This window comes from Bufo gargarizans, chromosome 3 (assembly GCF_014858855.1).
Source record: "Bufo gargarizans isolate SCDJY-AF-19 chromosome 3, ASM1485885v1, whole genome shotgun sequence".
Classification (NCBI taxonomy): Eukaryota; Metazoa; Chordata; class Amphibia; order Anura; family Bufonidae; genus Bufo; species Bufo gargarizans.
Genome location: NC_058082.1, coordinates 90615661 through 90639650, shown reverse-complemented (window position 1 = coordinate 90639650; position 23990 = coordinate 90615661). Strand labels below are relative to the sequence as shown.

General features: G+C 46.0%; 1 protein-coding gene across 1 annotated transcript in view; it reads left to right on the top strand.

Moving 5' to 3' along the window:
- Window positions 1-2230: 2230 nt before the first annotated feature.
- FDX1 (ferredoxin 1) overlaps window positions 2231-23990 on the top strand; it is a 57650-nt gene continuing 35890 nt past the window's right edge. Inside the window, exons 1-2 of the mRNA XM_044287817.1 lie at window positions 2231-2405; window positions 19693-19817. Of these exons, the coding sequence (XP_044143752.1) occupies window positions 2272-2405; window positions 19693-19817 (259 nt within the window). The 5' untranslated portion in view covers window positions 2231-2271. The remainder of the gene's footprint in view (window positions 2406-19692; window positions 19818-23990) is intronic.

The following is a 23990-nucleotide window of genomic DNA, read 5'->3' as shown; positions in this document are numbered from 1 at the left end:
TCTGGATCAACTTGTAGGATAACTGGATGGACAAATGTCTTTTTTGGGGCTTTATATACTATGTTTCTATGTAAAATGGAAAATCTGCCAAAAAATGTCATCTACATTTTCCTTTAATTCTTGTGGAACACCTAAAGGGTTAACAAAGTTTGTAAAATCAGTTTTGAATACCTTGAGGGGTGTAGTTTCTAAAATGGGGCCATTTATGGGTGGTTTCTATTAAATGAGCCTCACAAAGTGACCTCAGACCTGAACTGGCCTATAAAAAGTGGGTTTTGGAAATCTGAAAAATTTCAAGATTTGCTTCTAAACTTCTAAGGCCTCTTTCACACGGGCGTCGTGTGTGAGGGCCGCATAGGAAGCAGGTGCGTCGCGGGAAAATGCGCAATTTTTCCATGCGAGTGCAAAGCGTTTTAATGTGTTTTGCACGCGCTTGAGAAAAATCGGCATGTTTGGTAGCCAGACCCGAACCGGGACTTCTTCACTGAAGTTCGGGCTTGGGATCGGTGTTCTGTAGATTGTATTATTTTCACTTCTAACATGGTTATAAGGGAAAATAATAGCATTTTTAATACAGAATGCTTAAAGTGTCCATTGAGGGGTTAAAAATAATAAACTAATTTAACTCGCCCCATCCACTTGGCCGCGTAGCGGATCTCCTCTTCTTTCTCCAGGACCTGGGTAAAGGACCTTTGATGTCACTGCGCTCATCACATGAGATGTGATGGATCATTTGATGAGCGCAGTGACGTCACTAAAGGTCCTTTTCCTCTCAGGTCATTAAAGAAGAGAAGCCGGGCTGCGCGAACAAGTGGATGAGGTGAGTTTTATTTTTATTTTTTTAACCCCTCCAGCCCTATTGTACTATGCATTGTGTATTCAGAATGCTATTATTTTCCCTTTATAAACATGTTATAAGGGAAAATAATAATGATCGGGTCCCCATCCCGATCGTCACCTAGCAGCTGTGCGTGAAAAACGCAGAATATAGAGCATGCTGCGATTTTCACACAACGCACAAGTGATGCGTGAAAATCACCGCTCATCTGCACAGCCCTATAGAAATGAATGGGCCCGAATTCAGTGCGGGTGCTATGCGTTCACCTCGCTCATCGCACCCGCTCGGAAATCTCGCCCGTGTGAAAGAGGCATAAGACTTTTAACGTCCCAACAAAAAAAAATATTCCGTTACAAAATTATCCAAACATGAAATGTAAAGTAATAACTATTTTAAGAGGTATCACTATCTGTTTTAAAAGCAGAGAAATGTTTGATAAATTTGGTATTCTTTTTATAAATAAAAATGAAATATTTTGACTCAAATTTACCAGTGTCATGAAGTGCAATATGTGACGATAAAACAATCTCAGAATGGCCCGGATAAGTCAAAGCGTTTTAAAGTTATCACCACATAAAGCGACACTGGTCAGATTTGCAAAAAATGGCCTGGTCCTTAGAGGGAACCTGTCACCGGGATTTTGTGTACAGAGCTGAGGACATGGGCTGCTAGATCACCGCTAGCACATCCGCAATACCCAGTCCCCATAGCTCTGTGTGCTTTTATTGTGTAAAAAAACCCCTGATTTTATAGATATGTAAATGCACCTTAGACGAGTCCTGTCGCCTCCATGCTATAGAGATGAGTCCAGTGTTCTCTGACTCTGAGCCCAGCACCGCCCCGCATCCTCCGAATCTTCTCCTTGCTCACCGACATCACAAAGTTAGAGCGCCGAAATCTCGCGATGCGCTAGCTAGCGCATGCGCAGTTCGTTCGCTGAGGCTGATGCCAGCACAGGGAAGGAACACTATGCCGAGACTGCGCATGCGCTAGCTCGCACATCGTGAGGTTACGGCGCTCTAGCTTTGTGACATCGGGGAGCAAGGAGGTGATTCGGAGTATGCGGTGCGCTGCTGGGCTCCGGAAACGTTAGTAATAGCTCCTTGGGCTTCTTGCACATTTACATATATATAAAATCGTTTTTTTGACACAATAAAAGCACAGAAAGCTATGGGGAATGGATATTGCGGATGTGCTAGCGGCCCATGTCCTCAGCTCTATACCCAAAATCCAGGTGACAGGTTCCTTAAGGGGGTCCTTAAGGGGTTAATATACAGTATAACAGAACACTATAATCAGCCTCTACATCTCCTGTATCTTTGTACAGAGCGCCCTCTGCTGGCGGCCAGCAGACAACAGGGGGAGGAGCCTGTGAGCTCCGCCCCGGCTTGTATAACTCTGCCACTGGTTCTTCCGGGAGCACAGGGACAGACATGGCAGCGGTGACCAGACTCCTCTCCGGCTCGCGCTGCCTTCTGGCCAGGTCCAGGGGCGGGATGTCCGCGGTGCGGCGGCCGCTGAGGGCGGCTGGAGGCTGTCTGTGGACCGGGGCGGCGCGGCTCTTCAGGTAATGCCTGTGTCCTGGTGACCCGGTGTACTACACATGCCCCTGCCTATACCCAGCACTGACAGCCCGCACCTCTGTGCTGCTGTCGCCGGGGACTACACCTCCCAGCATGCTTTTCGAAGCCTTACTATTCAGAACAACTGTCATCCGCTGGAAAAGCATTGTGGAATTTGTAGTTTTGCAGAAGCCGCGGTCCCTGATGTTTGCAGCGGCTGCAGAACTTTCTCTTGGTGCCATAAGATTCCAGGACAGATGTCATTGTCACTTTATTCACACCTTCTGTTCTTTACTGGTGTGCCTCAGATCTGGGTGTGCAGGTTGTCAGTGCTCAGTGCTGCTCTCCAGGTCTTACAGACCCCATTGACTGTAATGGGAACATCAGGGACTTTTCCCGGATTTTCGCTGCCTTTTTTTGATGAATCAGTGACTGCGCCAATTTTCTCTGCATATTTTCCACTACTGGGCATTAAAGGGTTATACGCCGCAAGCTATGCGCAGTGATGGAGAATCATTGAGTCACTCAATTTTTTGTATGTAGATTTTATACTTTGTGTACACGGTGAATACTTCTCCATATTAAGTATCCCTTAAAGGGCTTTTCTTTTTTTTTTTTTTTATGTAAATTAATTTATATTCTGCCACTTATATTATATTCTGCTCCTTTCACACGCTCGCCAAAGTCCTCTGCCGGAGCCCATTGACTATAATGGGAACTGGCAAGAATACAGCTGGACAAAAACTTTTACGTGCAGCGATTTGTTAGCCGAATCCCGCCATTTATGCTGCGGATCAGCTGTGCTCCCGCCTGGTCGATCCCATTAGTCTATGGAGTCCAGCGGACACGCGGCACTATGTGCCTAGGCCAGATCCGTAGAACTCCGTCAGACTCTTCCTCTGCCAGAACAGCCTGCTGGGTTAATACAAGGCACTTACTAATGTACTGTGATTGTCCATATTGCCTCCTTTGCTGGCTGGATTCATTTTTCCATCACATTATACACTGCTTGCTTCCATGGTTACGACCGTCCAGCAGCGGTGGCTGTTATTGCACACTAATGAAAAAAGGCTTACCGCCGCGATCTGTGATTTGTGGACTGCAAAATATGGTTGTGTGCATGAGGCCTACGTCTGGATTGTCCTCTATTTTCTGTAAATAACATAAGACAATCCAGTAGATGTTATAGAGGTCTTCTGGAAATAACATGTATATGACATATACTGGATTGTCCTATATGTTCTGGACTCCTTTATATGCATGTACACTATTTGAGATTTACCAACCATTGGATCTTATAGAATTAGCCATACATTAGTGACTTACTATGCTTGTCAATCATATAGCTTTGCTATCCTATGTAATACAAGTATATCTATTTTTTTCACCTTCTGTTTCTCTATCCTGCTCCTACAGTTTGATAAAGGTCTGTTTGTGGACTGAAACGTCACGCGTTATGTGCAGCCGCTTGTGAATACACTTTGCATCCTAACTAAGCAATGTTACAGTGAGTCAGCAACCTTAAAGGGGTCATCCGGGATTTTACAACTGATGGCCGTTCCGCTGCCCTGCACCCTCCACCAGTCCGCTGTGCTGCAATAAGGCCTCATGCACACGGCCATTCCGTGCATTGGGGACCTCATCCGTGATGTGGGGTGCACATGGCCGGTGCCCGTGTAGGTCTGATGCCGGGACTACACAGCGTCCTCCATGGCGTGGTGGAGCTGGTCATTCTAAAGTGAATGGAAGCAGCGCTGCAGTAATCGGCTCTATCCACTAAACGATGGATGGATCTGTGTAGTTCTTACACGCGTTGCGGTAAAAGGTGTGGGTGTGTTGCGGGAACATGCGCGATTTTTTCCGCTCGAGTGCAAAACATTGTAATGTGTTTTGCACTCGCGTGAGAAAAATCTGCATGTTTGGTACCTGAACTTCTTCACAGAAGTTCGGGCTTGGGATCGGTGTTCTGTAAATTGTATTATTTTCCCTTATAACATGGTTATAAGGGAAAATAATACATTCTGAATACAGAACGCATAGTACAATAGCGCTGGAGGGGTTAATTTTTATTTATTTTTTTAACTCCCCTTAATCCACTTGCTCGTGCAGCCGCCATCTCTCCTGTCTGTCGTCTTTGCTGTGTGCAGGAAAAGGACCTGTGGTGACGTCACTTCGGTCATCACACGGTCCGTCACATGATCTTTTACCATGGTGATGGATCATGTGATGACCGGAGTGATGTCACCACAGGTCCTTTTCCTGCACAGAAGACAGAAGAGATGCTGGCTGCGCGAGCAAGTGGATTAAGGTGAGTTAAAAAAAAAAAAATTAACCCCTCCAGCGCTATTGTACTATGCATTCTGTATTCAGAATGCTATTATTTTCCCTTATAACCATGTTATAAGGGAAAATAATAATGATCGGGTCTCCATCCCGATCGTCTCCTAGCAACCATGCGTGAAAATCGCACCGCATCCGCACTTGCTTGCGATTTTCATGCAGCCCCATTCACTTCTATGGGGCCTGCGTTGCGCGGAAAATGCACAATATAGAACATGCTGCTATTTTCGCGCAACGAACAAGTGATGCGTGAAAATCACCGCTCATGTGAACAGCCCCATAGAAATGAATGGGTCCGGATTCAGTGCGGGTGCAATACGTTCACTTCACGCATTGCACCCGCGTGGAAATCTCGCCCGTGTGAAAGGGGCCTTAGACTACCCTGGAGCAGGATGTCGGACCACCACCAGAGTAGCTCTGGTGACGGAACTACATAGATCCACATTGCTGCTCAGATTAACTAGCATCTCTACATGGTGGACGGAGCTATGTAGTCCCGGTGCCAGAGCTACTGCAGAACAGGTGATTGGTGATGGTCCGACACCCCCGCACCTCCGCCAGTCTGACATTGATAGCCTGTCCTGAGGATAGGCCATCAGTAGTAAAATCCTGGTCAACCCCTAGTGTTTCTCAATGAAGGTTGGGGGGGGGAATTAGCAGACTTGTAGACTTCAGAAGAGTTCCAAATACATGGGAAGTTCTTGCGATTTGTTGTCCTGTGGGGAGAAGAGTAAATGGACATTGAGCTTGCGCAGTAGAGCCATGACTTGTAGGCGATGCTGTGAAGCTGTACCCAGATAGATGAGATGAATCAGTTTTAGGCCCCTTTCACACAAACTATATATGGATTGGCAAGCAAGTTCAGTCAGGTTCTTTTTGTGCGGGTGAAATCCGGTTTTATGCGTTTTTTTTCGCGCGCGTGAAAAAAACCCTGAAGGTTTACAAACAACATCTCCTAGCTACCATCAGTGAAAAACGCATTGCACCCGGAATGCGTTTTTCACTGAAGCCCCATTCCCTTCTATGGGGCCAGGGCTGCGTAAAAACGCAGAATATTATTATTTTATTAAAGCGCCATTCATTCCATGGCGCTGTACATATGAGAAGAGGTATACATACATAATACAGACAATTGCACTAAGCATAAACAAGACGAGTTACAGACAGGTACAGAAGGAGAGAGGGCCCTGCCCGTGAGGGCTTTCAATCTAAATGGTATGGGAGAAGGACACAGCAGGGCTCCAGATGGCGACAAAAATGGTCGCCAATGCGACTTAGACTTTGAAAATGGCGACAAGACTTTGTTGTCTTGTTGCCATTTGCGCCTAGCCCCTCCGCTGCTCTACGGGCAGTGGATTGTGTGTACGGGGCTGTAAGGTCAGGATGATGAAGGCTGGCATGGCGAGAGACTGCACAGAGACGCTTCAGGGAGGTGCTGGAGCGCTTCGTGTGTCCTCAGCAAGTCCTGGTGGTCGGGGAACTGTGGGACCGGGCAGAGAGCCGGCATCTGCTGGAGAACGTTCTGCGGGAGCTCTTCCCGGCCGAGCTGGTGAACGGAGGAGAGATCTTTAAACAGGGGGCCTCGCAGCATGGAACCCCGAAACATGACAACCACTGCAAGTGGGAGAAACCGGGCCCAGACCAGCCACAGCCTCCCCACAACCGGACTGGTATTCTTACTGTGCCGTCCGGAATCGCTGGCCAGCTGTGGGAAATACTGAGGGATATCCGTAAACGCCTGCCTGCAGGGGGCGCTGTGGTCGGGGTGGTTATGCTGCCGGGGCAGTAAGGTGAATGGCCAGGAGGCGATAATAGAGGATGGCCCGGTGTGTGCCGGGTCTGCAGTGTCTGCTCTCCTCTCCCGCGCTGTCTTCCCGTTGACCGCTGAAGTCCAGGCCGCCGCGCTCACGCCGGGACACGAGGAGAAACTGTGACAGCTCCAGATGGCTGCGTGTGAGGCGCTCACTGCGGCAGGTAGGACAGGACGGTTAGCAGTTGCCCTTGGCAATCAATCGAACCCGTTCGTGTTCTCTGAGCTGCAGGCTGACTGGTTGCTATGGTCAACTGCTGCACAGAGGATATGACGCCCCAAAATGTTCTTGTTTGGTGGAATAATTGGGGGTGACTGTTTAGGCTGGACACATGCAGTTTTTGGTGTATCTCAGCGGTGATGTGTGCACTGCCGCATAATACACCCGCATACAGCCTTAGGGCTCATGCACACAGCCGTGGCCGTATTGCTGCCTGCGTACAGCGTCTCCGCAATACACGGGCATTGGCCGTGTGCATCCTGGACTTGAATGGGTCCGCAATAAGGGAAATGCGGTGCAGAAGCATGCACTACTTTTTGGTAGTTGTATGGGTCTGGATCTATCCTGGCCGCTGCACGGCTGTAGCCCGTGCATTGGGGACCACAAATTGTGGTCCCCAATGCACGGAATGGCCGCACAACGGCTGTGTGCAGGAGCCCTTATGGTTTTCTGATTGTAGAAAAGCCCTTAGGGGGTAATTTATCAAACAGGTGTAAAGTAGAACTGGCTGAGTTGCCCATAGCGGCCAGTCAGATTTCACTTTTCATTTTTTACCGCTTCCTTGGAAAATGAAAGGTGGAATCTGGTCGCTATGGGCAACTGAGCCAGTTCTACTTTACACCAGTTCGATAAACCCCGTTAGATCTTAGTAAATCCTTTACAGTAATTCTGGTGTCTTAGGCCTCTTTCACACGGGCGAGTTTTCCGCGCGGGTGCAATGCGTGACGTGAACGCATTGCACCTGCACTGAATCCGGACCCATTCATTTCTATGGGGCTGTGCACATGAGCAGTGATTTTCACGCATCACTTGTGCGTTGCGTGAAAATCCCAGCATGTTCTATATTCTGCGTTTTTCACGCAACGCAGGCCCCATAGAAGTGAATGGGGCTGCGTGAAAATCGCAAGCAAGTGCGGATGCGGTGCGATTTTCACGCATGGTTGCTAGGAGACGATCGGGATGGAGACCCGATCTTTATTATTTTCCCTTATAACATGGTTATAAGGGAAAATAATAGCATTCTGAATACAGAATGCATAGTAAAACAGCGCTGGAGGGGTTAAAAAAAATATATTTATAACTCACCCTAATCCACTTGATCGCGCAGCCCAGCTTCTCTTCTGTCTTCTTCTTTGCTGTGCACAGGAATAGGACCTTTGACGTCACTGCGCTCAAAAATTTAAATTGGCTCCTAAGTTTTTCAGGTTAGGAGCCAATGTGTCCTTGATATTTTTTTTTAGTCTGGAGCACTGCACAGTAGGTGAGGGTGAAGCTGGCCATGGCGGTATAGAGGCAGCAGGGTCACTGGTTGTAGGCTTGTCTGAAGAGGTGGGTTTCTAGGTTTCTTTTGAAGGATTCCACTTTAGGTGAGAGTCTGACATGTTGGGGTAGCGAGTTCCAGAGTATGGGGGATGCACGGGAGAAATCTTGGAGGCGATTGTGGGAAGAGGCGATAAGAGGAGAGGAGAGAAGAAGGTCTTGTGAGGATCGGAGAGTGCGTGTGGGGCTGTATCGGGAAAGTAGCTCAGAGATGTAGGGAGGGGGCAGGTTGTGGACGGCCTTGTATGTATTTGTTAGTATTTTGAACTGAATTCGCTGGGCAATGGGGAGCCAGTGAAGGAATTGGCAAAGAAGTAACAGGGTGAGAGGTGGATTTAGTCGGGCAGCAGCGTTGAGGATAGATTGGAGGGGTGCTAGATGGAAGGCCACAGAGGAGAATGTTGATGAGGGCATCTACAAGCATTTTCGCAGAGTCAGAGTTGAGGAAAGCGCAGATGCGGGAGATGTTTTTGAGTTGGAGGCGGCAGGTGGTGGAAAGGGCTTGGATGTGCGGTCTGAAGGAGCGGGCAGAATCCAAGGTCACTCCAAGGCAGGGGACTTGGTTGACCAGGGAGAGTGTGCAGCCATTGATTGTGATAGATGGGTCTGTTGGGGTGTGGGAGGGGTTACCAAGATGGGGGACAGATGATGAATTCTGTTTTATCCATGTTTAAGTTTTAGAAATCGAGCGGAGAAGAAGGATTATATAGAAGATAGACATTGTGGGATTCTGGATAATAAGGTGGTGATGTCTGGACCAGAGAGGTAGATTTGTGCGTCGTCAGCATAAGGCCTCATGCACATGACTCTATTTTGTTTTTTTGTCTGTTCAGTGTTTTTTTTTTTTTTTTTTTTTTTTTTTTGCTGATAGGATGCAGACCCATTCATTTCAATGGGTCCGCAAAAAATGCGGACAGCAGACTATGTGCTGGGGGCATCAGTATGTCTGTTCCGTAGCCCCGCAAAAATAAATAGTGCATGTGCTATTTTTTTTCTAGTTTGCAGACAAGGATAGACATTATTACAATGGATCCGCAGAAATAACGGATCAGCAAAAAAAAATAATGATTCCATACGGACGTCATCTATTTTTTTATTTTTTTTTGCGGACCGCAAAACACATATGGTCGTTTGCATGTAGCCTAAGAGTGCTACTGAAAGCCATGGGACTCTGAGATGTCCCAGGCCAAAAGTGTAAATAGAGAAGAGCAGGGGTCCTAGGACAGAGCCTTGCGGGACACCAACAGAGAGGGAGTGAGACGAGCAGGTGGTGTGAGAGTGGGAGACGCTAAACGTCCGGTCTGTGAGGTATGATGTGATCCAGAAGAGGGCCAGGTCAGTGATGCCAAGAGATGAGAGAGTTTGCAACAGAAGGGAGTGGTCGACAGTTTTAAAGGCAGAGGACAGGTCAAGGAGAAGGAGGACAGAGTAATGTTTTTTGGTTTTGGCTGTTAGTAGGTCATTGGTGACTTTGGTAAGGGCAGTCTCAGTCGAGTGGTGGGGTCGGAAGCCAGATTGTAGGCGGTCAAAGAGGGAGCAGGAGGAGAGGTGAGAGGACAGTTCAGAATGGACATGTTGTTTAAAGGGATTCTGTCATCAGAAATTACTCCTATAACCTAAACATATGGCGAAGTCCCTAGTAATTCAGTGAACCCTAAAGTGACTTTATCAAATGCCCCTGTGGCTCTATAATCATAAAAAAGACTTTTATATCACCTGCCAATCACTTCAAAATGTGTCCAAGGGGACGTCTCATGGTGAAAGGTGCCCGGCTGCAGCCATGTCGTTTATGTGCCCAGCGCCGCCGCCTCCAAGTCAAATCGCCGCCCTCCCTCTTATTATATCCGCCTACTTCGTGGCCGCCTCTGTAACCTCTGCTCGCTTCAGTCCACTTCGCTCGAACCTCCACTGACCGCCCTATTACAGCCCATACCAGCCATCCAACCTCCTACAGCCGGCTTCAAAGCTGTTCGGAGGTTTGGATCGCACAGGCTCGATTTTTTATTTTATTTTATTTTTATTTTTTTTGAGGCTCCCTTTAGATTCTATTCAATAATATAAGGTATATAGGAAAAAATATATAGAACATTGTTGACTAATTATACTTTAAAAATATCTATATATCTAGTTAGGATGGCAATACTATCAAAATTACAAAGATATTTATCTAAATATAATGGACACAATGGGGAGGCTATTCACAATAAGGAATAGTGGCAGTTGAAAAGATATTGGCACATATATATATATATATATATATATATATATATATATATATATATATATATATATACCAACAATATGTATATAATCAACTATAAAAATGTATAAACACAGCACCAAGGGGACAATTTTTTTAAATTATATATTCTCTCAATTTATATTATAATTACTATGCCCATGTTCAACTGAAAATTATAAGGAAGCCTATAATATATACAGTACAGACCAAAAGTTTGGACACACTTTCTCATTCAAAGAGTTTTCTTTATTTTCATGACTATGGAAATTGTAGATTCACACTGAAGGCATCAAAACTATGAATTAACACGTGGAATTACCGTATTTTTCGCCGTATAAGACGCACCTAGGTTTTTGAGGAGGAAAATAAGAAAAAAAATATTTTGAACCAAAAGGTGTGCTTTTGGTGGGTTTTGAACTAATTGTGGTCTGTGGGTGACGCACTGTTATGGGGGATCTGTGGGTGACACTTATGGGGGATCTGTGGGTGACACTTATGGGGGATCTGTGGGTGACACTTATGGGGGATCTGTGGGTGGCTCTTATTGGGGTCTCTGTGTATGACAGTTATGGGGGGGATCTGTGGACGACACATATATAGCATCTTATGCTATGTGTCATCCACAGATCCCCTCCATAAGTGTCCCTGTAGTGAATGACCCTCAATACAGGGCTGGGGGCCGGCATCTGGTTTTATAATGACAGCGGGGCCCGTGCAGTGACTGTATTCTACTACACGGGCCCCGCTCACTGTATAATCGTATGTCTAATAGTAAATAGTTATGTGCATAATCGCATAATGAGCGGAGTACTTACAACTACAAGCGCTCGCCGAGAGGAGGCAGGCCGGGAGGACAGGCGCTGGCAGCGTGAGTCATACGTCATGCGCCCACGCCACCTGCTTCATTCATAAAGTGGGCGGCGCAGGCGCGTGACGTATGACTCACACACTGCCAACGCCCGTCCTCCCAGCCTGCCTCCTCCCTCCTCTCGGCGAGCGTTTGTAGTAGTAAGTACTCCGCTCATTATGCGATTATGTACATAACTATTTACTATTAGACATACGATTATACAGTGAGCGGGGCCCGTGTAGTAGAATAGTCACTGCACGGGCCCCGCTGTCATTATAAAAGCAGACGCCGGCCCCCAGCCCCTCCTCCCTCACAGCTGATACACCCGCCGCGCGGCATCGCGGCGGGTGTATCATTGAAAATCGCAAAATTATTTGCGCAAAAAATTTGCGCAAAATAAGCTGCATTCGCCGTATAAGACGCACTGCTATTTTCCCCCCACTTTTGGGGGGGAAAAAGTGCGTCTTATACGGCGAAAAATACGGTATATACATAACAAAAAAGTGTGAAACAACTGAAAATATGTCATATTCTAGGTTCTTCAAAGTAGCCACCTTTTGCTTTGATTACTGCTTTGCACACTCTTGGCATTCTCTTGATGAGCTTCAAGAGGTAGTCAACTGAAATGGTCTTCCAACAGTCTTGAAGGAATTCCCAGAGATGCTTAGCACTTGTTGGCCCTTTTGCCTTCACTCTGCGGTCCAGCTCACCCCAAACCATCTCGATTGGGTTCAGGTCCGGTGACTGTGGAGGCCAGGTCATCTGGCGCAGCACCCCATCACTCTCCTTCATGGTCAAATAGCCCTTACACAGCCTGGAGGTGTGTTTGGGGTCATTGTCCTGTTGAAAAATAAATGATGGTCCAACTAAACACAAACCGGATGGAATAGCATGCCGCTGCAAGATGCTGTGGTAGCCATGCTGGTTCAGTATGCCTTCAATTTTGAATAAATCCCCAACAGTGTCACCAGCAAAGCACCCCCACACCATCACACCTCCTCCTCCATGCTTCACGGTGGGAACCACGTATGTAGAGTCCATCCGTTCACCTTTTCTGCATCGCACAAAGACACGGTGGTTGGAACCAAAGATCTCAAATTTGGACTCATCAGACCAAAGCACAGATTTCCACTGGTCTAATGTCCATTCCTTGTGTTCTTTAGCCCAAACAAGTCTCTTCTGCTTGTTGCCTGTCCTTAGCAGTGGTTTCCTAGCAGATATTCTACCATGAAGGCCTGATTCACACAGTCTCCTCTTAACAGTTGTTCTAGAGATGTGTCTGCTGCTAGAACTCTGTGTGGCATTGACCTGGTCTCTAATCTGAGCTGCTGTTAACCTGCAATTTCTGAGGCTGGTGACTCGGATGAACTTATCCTCCGCAGCAGAGGTGACTCTTGGTCTTCCTTTCCTGGGGCGGTCCGCATGTGAGCCAGTTTCTTTGTAGCGCTTGATGGTTTTTGTGACTGCACTTGGGGACACTTTCAAAGTTTTCCCAATTTTTTTGGACTGACTGACCTTCATTTCTTAAAGTAATGATGGACACTCGTTTTTCTTTACTTAGCTGCTTTTTTCTTGCCATAATACAAATTCTAACAGTCTATTCAGTAGGACTATCAGCTGTGTGTCCACCTGACTTCTCCACAACGCAACTGATGGTCCCAACCCCATTTATAAGGCAAGAAATCCCACTTATTAAACCTGACAGGGCACACCTGTGAAGTGAAAACCATTTCAGGTGACTACCTCTTGAAGCTAATCAAGAGAATGCCAAGAGTGTGCAAAGCAGTAATCGAGGCAAAAGGTGGCTACTTTGAAGAACCTAGAATGACATATTTTCAGTTGTTTCACACTTTGTTATGTATATAATTCCACATGTGTTAATTCATAGTTTTGATGCCTTCAGTGTGAATCTACAATTTTCATATTCATGAAAATAAAGAAAACTCTTCGAATGAGAAGGTGTGTCCAAACTTTTGGTCTGTACTGTATATGATTGGCAGGTGATATGAACGTCTTCTTTATGATTATAGAGCCACAGGATCACTGAATTACTAGGGACATCGCCATATGTTTAGGTTATAGGAGTAATTTCTGATGACAGAATCCCTTTAAGTAGCTTTGAGGCATACGGAAGAAGTGATATGGGGCGATAACTGGACAAAGCAGATGGGTCAAGTGAAGGCTTTTTGAGGATGGGTGTAATGGTAGTATATTTAAAAGCAGAGGGGAAGACACCAGAGGTTAATGATAGGTTGAAGAGATGAGTTAGGGCTGGGATAAACACTGTGGTGAGGTAAAGGATGAGATGTGATTTGGAGAGTAGAGTGGAGTTTTTCTTCTGTAATGGTGGAGAAGCAGATTTTGGGAGAAGAGGACTGAGCGGTTGTGTAGAGGGTCTGTGGGGACTGTGTACTGAAGCTTTCTCTGATGTTGACTATCTTTTGTTTAATGTATGTGGCAAAGTCCTCTGAGAGGAGAGGGTGGGGGCACTGGGGGGCAGAGAAGGGAGTTAAAAGTGTTAAAAAGTTGTTTAGGGCTGTGGGCCAGGGAAGATATGACAGATGAGAAGTAGGCCTGTTTTGCATCAGCAAGTGAGGATTTGAATATGAGGAGGGATTACTTGCAGTGAAGTGATCCTTAGGCCTCATGCACACAACAGTGTTTTTTCACTGTCAGTGATTTGGCTTCAGTGGTCCGTGTCCGATTTTGCTTCAGTTGTGTTTCCTTGTGTCTACCTTTTTTGTCTGACAGCGGGGAAAAAAAGGAAGGTTAATGAAAAGTGTAATTTTATTGCACCAAGGTCTTGTAGAAAAAAAACTGACGCGGACACGGATGACATACCAGTTGTGCAGCTTTTTTTTTTTTTTTTTTTTTTTTATGGACCCATTGACTTGAATGGGTTTGTCCTCCTCCGTTTTCCACTGACAAGAGTAGGACAGGTTATATTTTTTTGACGGACTGGAATCACGGGTCACGGACGCGGAGAAAAAACTGAGGACTATCAGTTTTTTTTTTTTCACAGCTCCATAGAAATGAATGGGACCTCCGCTAAACTGTGAAAAATGACGGAACGGATGCGGATGCACACAACTGTCGTGTGCATGAGGCCTTCGAATGGGATTTCTTCCATCGCCACTCAGCAGCACTGGAAGCTTGTCTGAGTTTTTTGGTCAGGTTGGTGTGACAGGTATGTCTGTAGATTTTTTGGGTTTTGGTGTGAGGGGGGCAACAGTGTCCAGAGCTGTACTTATTGTGGTGTTACATAGGGTGGTGGCAGCATCTGGGTCTTGGAGGGAACAAATAGTAGAGAGTGGCAGAACGGTTCCTGCGGGGGTGTGCTAGTATGTGGATCGGGGGAGCCTCAGAAGAGACCAATGAAGAGGGGGAGAGGCGAATTAGAAAGGTTAGATAGGGAGCAGAGGCGGGTAAAGATCAGATCCAGAGTGTGACCATCTCTGTGGGTGGGAGCTGAAGACCACTGTGATAGGCCGAAGGAGGAAGAGAGTGATAGGAGTTTAGAGGCGGCCGAGTGGCAGGTGACAACAGGGATGTTGAAGTCACCCATGATAGTGGGGATGTCGACAAAGTGTAGTAGCCAGGTGTTAAAGTGGTCAAGGAAGATGGTGGCTGGGCCTGGGGGCGGTAAATGACGGCTACTTGAAAGTTGGAAGGAGAAAAGATGCGAACAGTGTACTTCAAACGAGGGGAGTGTAATGGAGGGTGGCAGATAGGAGAAGACCAACTCCTCCACCATGTTTGCAGTCACGGCAGGGAGTGTGAGTGAAAGGAAATCCACTATATGAGAGTGCAGCAGGGGAGGAGGTGTCAGCCATGTTTCTGTGAGACCCAAAAAGGAAAGTTTTTGAAACCTGAATAGATCATGAATGTAGGACAGTTTGTTACAGACGGAGCGTGCGTTCCATAACGCTCCTGCAAGAGGAACCAAAGGAGCAGAGGTCAGAGGAATGGTTATTAGGTTTAAGGGTTTGCAGAAATTTGTAGAGGGAGATTTGTACTGGGACGTGGAGGTGATAGTGGGGATTTGCTGAGGGGGGCCTGGATTTGGAGAGATATCAGCAGCAATAAGGAGAAGCAGAGAAAGTGTTAGTAGGTGAGAATAAGAGAGGCAGGAGGTATCTGTGTGAGTTTGGGAAGGAAGTGTTTACGTTGCCAAACAGGTTTGTGCAAGTGGTCAGATGAGAAGGTAAGATGGAGGGAAAGATGAATGTCATTGCTGGGTGAATGGATGTGGGGGCATTTCAGAAGGTTTTGGAAAAGTGGGAAGAGTACGATGAAAGATAGAAACATTTTTTGCATTAACTATTTCTGTAATTACCTTTGGTCCCATTCTGGTATAATTCAGTATGTGCACTTAGAGTTGCACTTGAAAGATGTTGCATTTGGGAAGACCAAGGTCTGGAAGTCCTAGGAACTTAGATTTATACCACTCAGTGTTCAATCAGAATATAGAACTTGCTGCGATTCTCACGCAACACAGAAATCATGCGTAAAAAAAACGCTTGTGTCTGGATGCAATGTGACTTTCACTGATAGTTGCTAGGAGATGTTTGTAAATCTTCAGGTGAAAAACGCATCAAAGCGGATTGCACCCGCGTGGGAACAACTGAACAACTGAATGCAATTGCAGACAAAACTGACTGAACTTGCTTGCGAAATGGTGCAAGTTTCAATGAACGCATCCTGAGCCAAACCGTAGCGTTCATGTGAAAGGGGCCTAAGAGTGCCTTCTTCATACGCGGCAGATTTTGTGGCAGAAAATTCTGTGACTAAAAAATTTGAATGGCGTGGCAAGCACACAGATTTCTGCAAGCTCTATTAAGGTGAATTAAATTGATTTTCAGTCGTGGAATTTTATGCCACAAAATCTGCCGCGTGTGAACGCTCCCTTCTATTCCCATGTATGCAAAACCTGTAAAAACACATGTAACTCTACTAGGGGAAGAAAAAGAAACTTGCCAAAACCGGGAATCTCCATTGTTATTTAGCACATATTGTTTACTGCTAGGAGAGCAAAGGCAGTTGCACAACTCGATGGGCGACTTTCCAGATTACCTACACAGTATCTGAGGAAATGCTACCAAAGGTGATCAGAGGACGGGAACGTGAGGTATTCTGAATGTTGCCTTGCTTTACCTTGTGTTTATGACCATGCTCATAGCTTGATGATTACAGGCTAGGAGGACATGCAGCACCCCCTAGTCCTACCCGCGATGCAAGAAGACTGCAACACGACCGTATATTTCATCCGGGTGCCTTATGTTTTTTGCAGATGGCACACTGACCCATTCATTTCTATGGGGCCATGCACACGTCTATTTTTTACGGATACCGCATGACTGTTCTGTAAATGGTAGAACATGTCCTGTTCTTGTCTGGATTGTGGATGAGAATAGTCCTCTCTCTTGATGGGAGTGAGAAAAATGTGAAGTGCGCACAGAAGGTATCCGTATCTTGTGGATGCGAGGTTTGTGCCCGGAAATACAGACACGGCCATGTGCATGAAGTCTTGGGGTGGGAGATAAAGGGAACGTTGCAAGCCACCTACTGACCATGGCAGAAGACAAGTCCTGATTGTACCTGACAAACCCTCAGTTGCCCTGGAGGGTGCAAACTCACAAGGGCATATATCCTCATGTGTGTGATTGTGTCCATTGCACATGGATAGGGTTTTCTAAACTGTGCACCACAGATACGAGCAGGGCTGTGGAGTCGGAGTCTGAGGCAATTTTGGGTACCTGGAGTCGGCAAAAAATGAACCGACTCCGACTCCTACTAGATTTAAAGGGAGTCTGTCACCTCCATACAGCCATATACAGTGCTTACATGGCTCTGTAGCACACCTATACAGGATTGTAACGGTACCTTTGTTCTTTTCTTTAGACTTGCACCAGCAGGAAAAACTAAGTTTAATTCATATGCAAATGAGCACTCGCAAGTGCCCAGGGGAGGAGTTCAGTGTGTAGGTGCCCAGGCTGCTCTGCCTTCTTTTCACTTTACTCCTCCCCAGTCTCTGCCTTTGCCCGCCCTCCATGTCCGGACCTATCGATGAGGCAAGAGACTTGGAGGGCAGGCAAAGGCAGAGACTGGGGAGGAGTAAAGTGAGAAGAAGGCAGAGCAGCCTGGGCACCTACACACTGAACGCCGCCCCTGGGCACTTGCGAGTGCTCATTTGCATATGAATTTAACTTCGTTTTTTCCTGCTGGTGCAAGTCTAAAGAAAAGCACAAAGGTACCGTTACAATCCTGTATAGGTGTGCTACAGAGCCATGTAAGCGCTGTATATGGCCATATGGAGGTGACAGACTCCCTTTAAATTGGAATAAATAAAAAAAAGCAAGTTTAAATGTCCCAATTCACAAAAAGTTATAATGAATTACCGTATTTTTCACCCTATAAGACGCACCTAGGTTTTTGAGGAGGAAAATAAGGAAAAAAATATTTTGAACCAAAAGGTGTGCTTTTGGTGGGTTTTGAACTAATGGTGGTCTGTGGATGGCACTGTTGTGGGGGCATCTGTGGATGGCACATATATATAGCATCTTATCTTATGTGTCATCCACAGATCCCCCCCCAATAAGTGTCCCTGTGTAGTGAATGGGGGTCGGCATCTGTTTCTGTAATGGCAGCGGGGCCCGGTGCCTGCTTCATTCATAAAGTGGGCGGAGCAGGCGCGTGACGTAGCGAGCTACGCTACGAGCGCCCACCCGGCCTCCTGACTGCCAAGAAGTTAGTAGTAAGTAGTACAGCGCTAGATTTAAGATGATTGGAATACTTTAACAATACCCACAAGTTAGATATGATTACCGTATACTACAGTGAGCGGGGCCCGGTGTAGTAGAATACAGTGACTGCATCAGGCCCCGCTGCCATTACAGAAACAGATGCCGGCCCCCGGCCCCTCCTCCCTCTCAGCCTATTCATCGGACGGTCGCAGTATTCGCCCCATAAGACGTACTTTTCCCCCCCCACTTTTGCGAAAAATACGGTACTTCTCTACTGTAAGAATCAAGGCCAATGCATGCAGTGCGTCACGTTACCGCAAAACGAACACGTTAAGTGACCGTGAAGAAGCATGCTTTTCATATGCTTCACTATATGGCACGCAACGCACAGTTAAGGAGCGGCAATACTTATACTTTCCATTGTGTTGTGTTCCGCTGTTACAGGGAACGCAACGCCCATGGTTAACCGAGCCTCTCGCTGATAACCGATTAAGTAAATATGTTTTTTGCAGGACTAGAGACACTTGTATAAGTGAAGGGAATGGAGGGTCAATAGCTCAAGACTGAAGCTGTAAACCATTAGAAATACTGCTGTCATTCAGCTAAGGCTATAAAAACGTGTAAACTCTATTGTTAGCTTGTTGTTTAAACTTTAAACATGACTATGGGATTCTAGGGAAATCATGTTTTAAATTAATGCCCTTTCCTGGATCCTCCGGCTGCCCTATCTTCAGCAGAAGATCAGCACACACAGGAGAAGGCAGCGGCTTCCTAGCCAGTAGTTCTGTGGTAATGACATGTATGTTGCCTTTCTTTCCTTCACGGAATGTATAAAATACATTCGCATATTAAATACAGAGGAGTCGGAAGTACCAAAAACTGAGGAGTCGGAGCATTTATCTACAGACTCCACAGCCCTGGAGTATGGATTTGTATCTGATTTTTATGACTTTCATCCATGTAAAGAGTAGGAACCGTTCTGTGTGCTCCAAGGTTCCTACAGGATGTGGGTATCTGTTTGGAGTGCCGCCCTCCGAATGATAGGTTGTCATGGGAACATGGCGCCTGTTGCTTATTGGGCGTTAGCTGGCGCATGCTCACACGAGGAATAGTGCGGGAGATGATGTGGAAGCCGGTTAAAGATTGATTGTCCATATGTAGAAAAGTTTTATGAAGGTCACGTCACGTGACATGCGCAGTTGTACAGCCGGGACGCTGGAGAGGCACGCTGAGAGGCAGCCATCTTGCAGTTCACTGGTCTGGGAATATTTTATTAAACGTCATGTAAGAGTTATTTTGTATGGAGGATATTTTAATCCACATTATGTGAATGTTTGTGATTGGTATTGAGATAATAATAATTATGCACAGATTGTTGATTGGTGGAGGACTTGATGCTCCCCTTTTTTGTTTGCATTAATGTGTGACATACAGTATGGCTCGACATAAGCCGAAACGGTGCCTTGTTCTAAATGTGAACTGGAAAACTTGTGGAAAAGAGAAGACGCTGGTCACGTAGTTTTATTCCATGTTTGGCGTGCTGCTGCCGGCACTCCGGCCTGCCCCCGTTATAGTCAATTGGACTGGAGTGGACCTCCGGCAGCACACGTGCACTAGCGGCAGCATGGATCCGGCAGGCTGTTCACCCGCTGGAGAAGGCTGCCGCTAGTGTGAAAGTAGCCTAAGTCACCAGAACCCCTTTAATGTGTGTTTTGTGCCATTACCGATTACTCTTTACTTTAGCTTTTTTTTTTATTTTCCCTACAGCTCAGAAGACAAAGTTACAGTGAAATTTATAAATCGCGATGGAGAAACCATTGTAGCAGAGGGAAAGGTTGGAGAATCCCTTCTGGACCTTGTTGTAGCCAAAAACTTAGACATAGATGGTTTTGGTAAGTGTAAGGGGAACCTTTTTTTTTTAAAGGGGTTTTCCGGGCCTTTTTATATTGATTTCATGGCCTATCCTCAGGCTCGTAGGGTCTGACACCCTGTACTCCCACCATTCAGATGTACCATATCCACACAGCCCCTTCCACTGCGCATGAGACTGGTTAATGCGCTCCCATTGAAGTGAATGGTAACCAGCTCTGTCAACTACACAATGGCTGGGGCTGTATAGATGCAGCACCAGAGCTACTAAGGAACTGCAGATTGGTGGGGTGTTTGACCCCCCCCCACCCATGAGATATAGATCTATCCAAAGGATAGGCCATCATTTTAATAGGAGACGACAACCCCTTTAAATTAACATGTGAGGGCAGCCTTGCTATATTGCACATGTTAAAGCACATCTGTCAGCAGTTTTGTACCTATGACACCGGTTGACCTGTTACATGTGCACTTGGCAGCTGAAGGCATCTGTGTTGGTCCCATGTTCATATGTGTCTACATTGCTGAGAAAAATGATGTTTTAGTATATGCAAATGAGCCTCTAGGAGCAACGGGGGCGTTACCATTACTCCTAGAGGCTCTGCTCTCTCTGCAACTGCCGCTCCCTCTGGACTTGGACAGACCTAGGTGTGATGATGTTTACATTGCCTGGCCCTGTCAATGAAAGTGGAGAGGATACAGCTTTTAGAGAGAGCTAGGGGTCCAAATTCTGAGGCCCCTGCCTATCTTGAGACCAGTGACCCTATTACCTCTTCTGACATGTCCATTTTAGTAACTTCTTGCAGTCCCCGTATAACTGTTTTGCCTTTGATCTATTATTCCTACTAGAAGTTTATGAATGAATCCCCAGCAGTTTGCAGTCAAGGTCCAGATGGGTGTTACCAGTTGGGGGATATGTCCCTGCACAGTGTGTCCCCTGCAGCGTTGATTGGATAGTGTGAGATTGTGCAGGGACACCAACTGGTTACACCCTGCTGGACCTTCATTGGAACCCGCTGGAAATTCATTCATAAACTTCTGAGATTGAGGACTTATTCAATTCCATAATGGACATCTATAATCTAAACATGTGACATAAATACCACGGACAGGTGACTTAAATGACATTGATAATCCCGGCAGTATCAGCTGGTGACATACGTTCTGCAGCAGTTCTTGAAGTGGACGTGCTTGCAGCAGGAAAGAAAATGGCCAAGCATGAGAATCTGAGCGACAGACAAGGGCCAGATTGTGATCGGAGCATCTCCAAAACGGCAGGTGTTGTGGGGTGGTTCCTGGTGTGCAGTGGTTGCTACCTTCCAAAAGTGGTCCAGTTGCGGACCAAACCTACAGTAAGTGTCCGATCACACAGGGCATCGCATGGTGCTGTCTTTGAGGCTGTTAAGCCATAGACGAGTCAAAGTGCCCATACTGCCCCCTGTCCAGTATGATGGGAATGTGGGCGTCAGACCTGGGCCGTGGAGAAAGGTGGCCTGGTCTGATGAATTGCACTTTCTTTTGCATCATGTGGACGGCCAGGTGTACCTGGGAAAGAGATGACCCCAGGATTCACTATGAGAAAAAGCCAAACCGGTGGAGGCAGTGTGATGTGGGCAACTGGGCATCATCTGTGGCATGTGCCGGAAAAACAAGTCCCGACCCATGGCGGCCGCACCTTCAGAGGTCCTGTACACTCCATGTCTTAAAGGGTCAGATCTGTTTTGGTGACACAAAGAGGGACCTACACAATATTCGGCAGATCGGTATACAGATATAGCATTGCTAGCGCTCCCTTCAGAATCGTGGCAGCACAAAGCGATTTCCAATTCAATTAGCAAACCCGAATCGCATAAATAGCCATTGAGAAAATTCAGGGTGCAATATTGGTTTGTGAACACCAGATGGCGCATGGAACTACAGTCAGTTAGTTAGTTCCCATGCGCTATACAGTAAATATAGGAGTAGGAGTACTGTAGGTGGCAAGGCTTATTCCATTACAGAAGTCCCGCATAAAGTACTGTAAACTGATCGACAGTCCAAATTTGCCCCATTTTCAGGATTAATTTATGAATAATTAAAACAACCAGAAGCGCTGAATGGAACCATACAAAGGGGAGTACAGCTGTCACATCTCATGGACATTTGAATGCGCTGCAAACATCACAGCAATGGGAGCGCACAGCATCTCTGTACACACTGATGCCGTGTGCTCCAGGGCACCAGCAGTGAAAGGGTCTCCAGCAGGAATCCTGTGCCCTGGAGAGCTGGCAGAGCCATGACCTGTGACCACCAGCCTCACACACTGCACGTCATAAGGAGGACTAATGACAGCACATCCTAAGGGTCCATTCACACGTCCTGTTTTTTTTTCATCCTGAAAAACGGTCCGTTTTTTGCGGATCCGTTGTTCCTGAAAATGTTTCCGTATGTCATCCGTTTTTTGCGGATCCGCAAAAAACGGGAACATGTATACATTTCAATAATCAAATAGTTGTTTGGATTTCTTTGAAAAAAAACTGAAAAAAAAATAAAATAAAATTTGTTATGTGTTTCCAGGAACGGAATCCGCAAAAAACGGATGACATCCGAATGTCATCCGTTTTTTTGCGGATCCATTGACTTTGTATTGTACCAGGATCCGATTTTTCAGGACAAGAATAGGACATGTTTTATATTTAAACGGACATGCGGAACGGAACAACGGAAACGGACAGCACACATTGTGCTGTCCGATTTTTTCCAGGACCCATTGAAAATGAATGGGTCCAGATCTGGTCCTGATCTGTTCCTGAAAAAACGGAACAGATCAGGAAAGAAAAAACGGATGTGTGAATGGACCCTAAGGATGGCAGATACAGACTACACACGGGGAAAGTCGGTGCAGCGCTGGTAGATCACTGCAAACACAATCCTCGTATTTTTATGAATAAAAATGAAAAATTAGATTTTTTATTATGAATAATTAAAAAAACAGAGGCGCTAAACTGAACCATAGAAAGTACCATACAGAACTGTAAATAACCGATCTCACCACTTCATCCCCTGAGCAAATAATTGAATGCTAGTAGAAAGGGGATTAAAAGGTTTCTAGGAGACGATCGGGATGGAGATCCGATCATTATTATTTTCCCTTATAACATGGTTATAAGGGAAAATAATAACATTCTTAATACAGAAATAAATAAAATTGAACTCCTTGTTCGCGCAGCCAGTCTTCTCTTCTGTCTTCTGTGCTGTGCACAGGAAAAGGACCTGTGGTGACGTCACTACGCTCATCACATGATCCATCACCATGGTAACAGATCATGCGATGAGTGCAGTGACGGTGGGGTACTAGGAGTGGAAGCACGCAGTGGTCAGTGCGATACATTAAGGTTGCAAGTACATACAAAAGCATCGACTAATGGTGTACATTGCAGTATTGATCGAATATAGTAAAATACCCATATCCCTGCCAGACTCCATTTTGGCACAGTACGATAATGCATTATATCTTTCCTCACTAACTATTGACATCAACCTGTCTGCCACAGAAATATAAATAGAACACCTGAATAGGTGTCTATAACTACTGAATAAGGGGACAGGATCCCTTGGTTGCCGCTGGTAATTACTAGCAGCTACTAGTTCAGTAGATATATAACCCCGCTGCACACTGACAATAAAACATATTTTTTTCTATTACACTTATGTTTTAAGAATGATGAAATAAAGATATATATTTTAATATTAGATAGAGACCCCTAACCCTGGGTTCACACCTGAGCGTTTCTGAGACGAGCGTTTCTGTCGCGCGTTTTTATGCGCGTTTCTTGCAATAGTAAACGCGCGTTTGTGTGATTGACTGCAGTGTTGTCCAATGAGTCTATGGCCAAAACGCGCGACAAACGCCCCAAAAAAAAGCTCAAGAACTTGTTTATGCGTCGGGCGTTTTACAGCGCGTTCAAACGCGCTGTAAAACGCTCAAGTGTGAACCAGGGCCATAGGGAAGCATTGGTTTTCACGTGTTGAACGCGCGTTTGAACGCGCTGTAAAACGCTCAGGTGTGAACCAGGGCTAAAGGGATTTGGTTTGGTCTATTGACCGTGGTATACATTGATTATAATATCTCGAGGGTCCCTATGAGGGCTTAGGATTATATACCATATACAGACTCCCTCACTTGTTCACAAATAGCCAAACACGTGATAATGAAG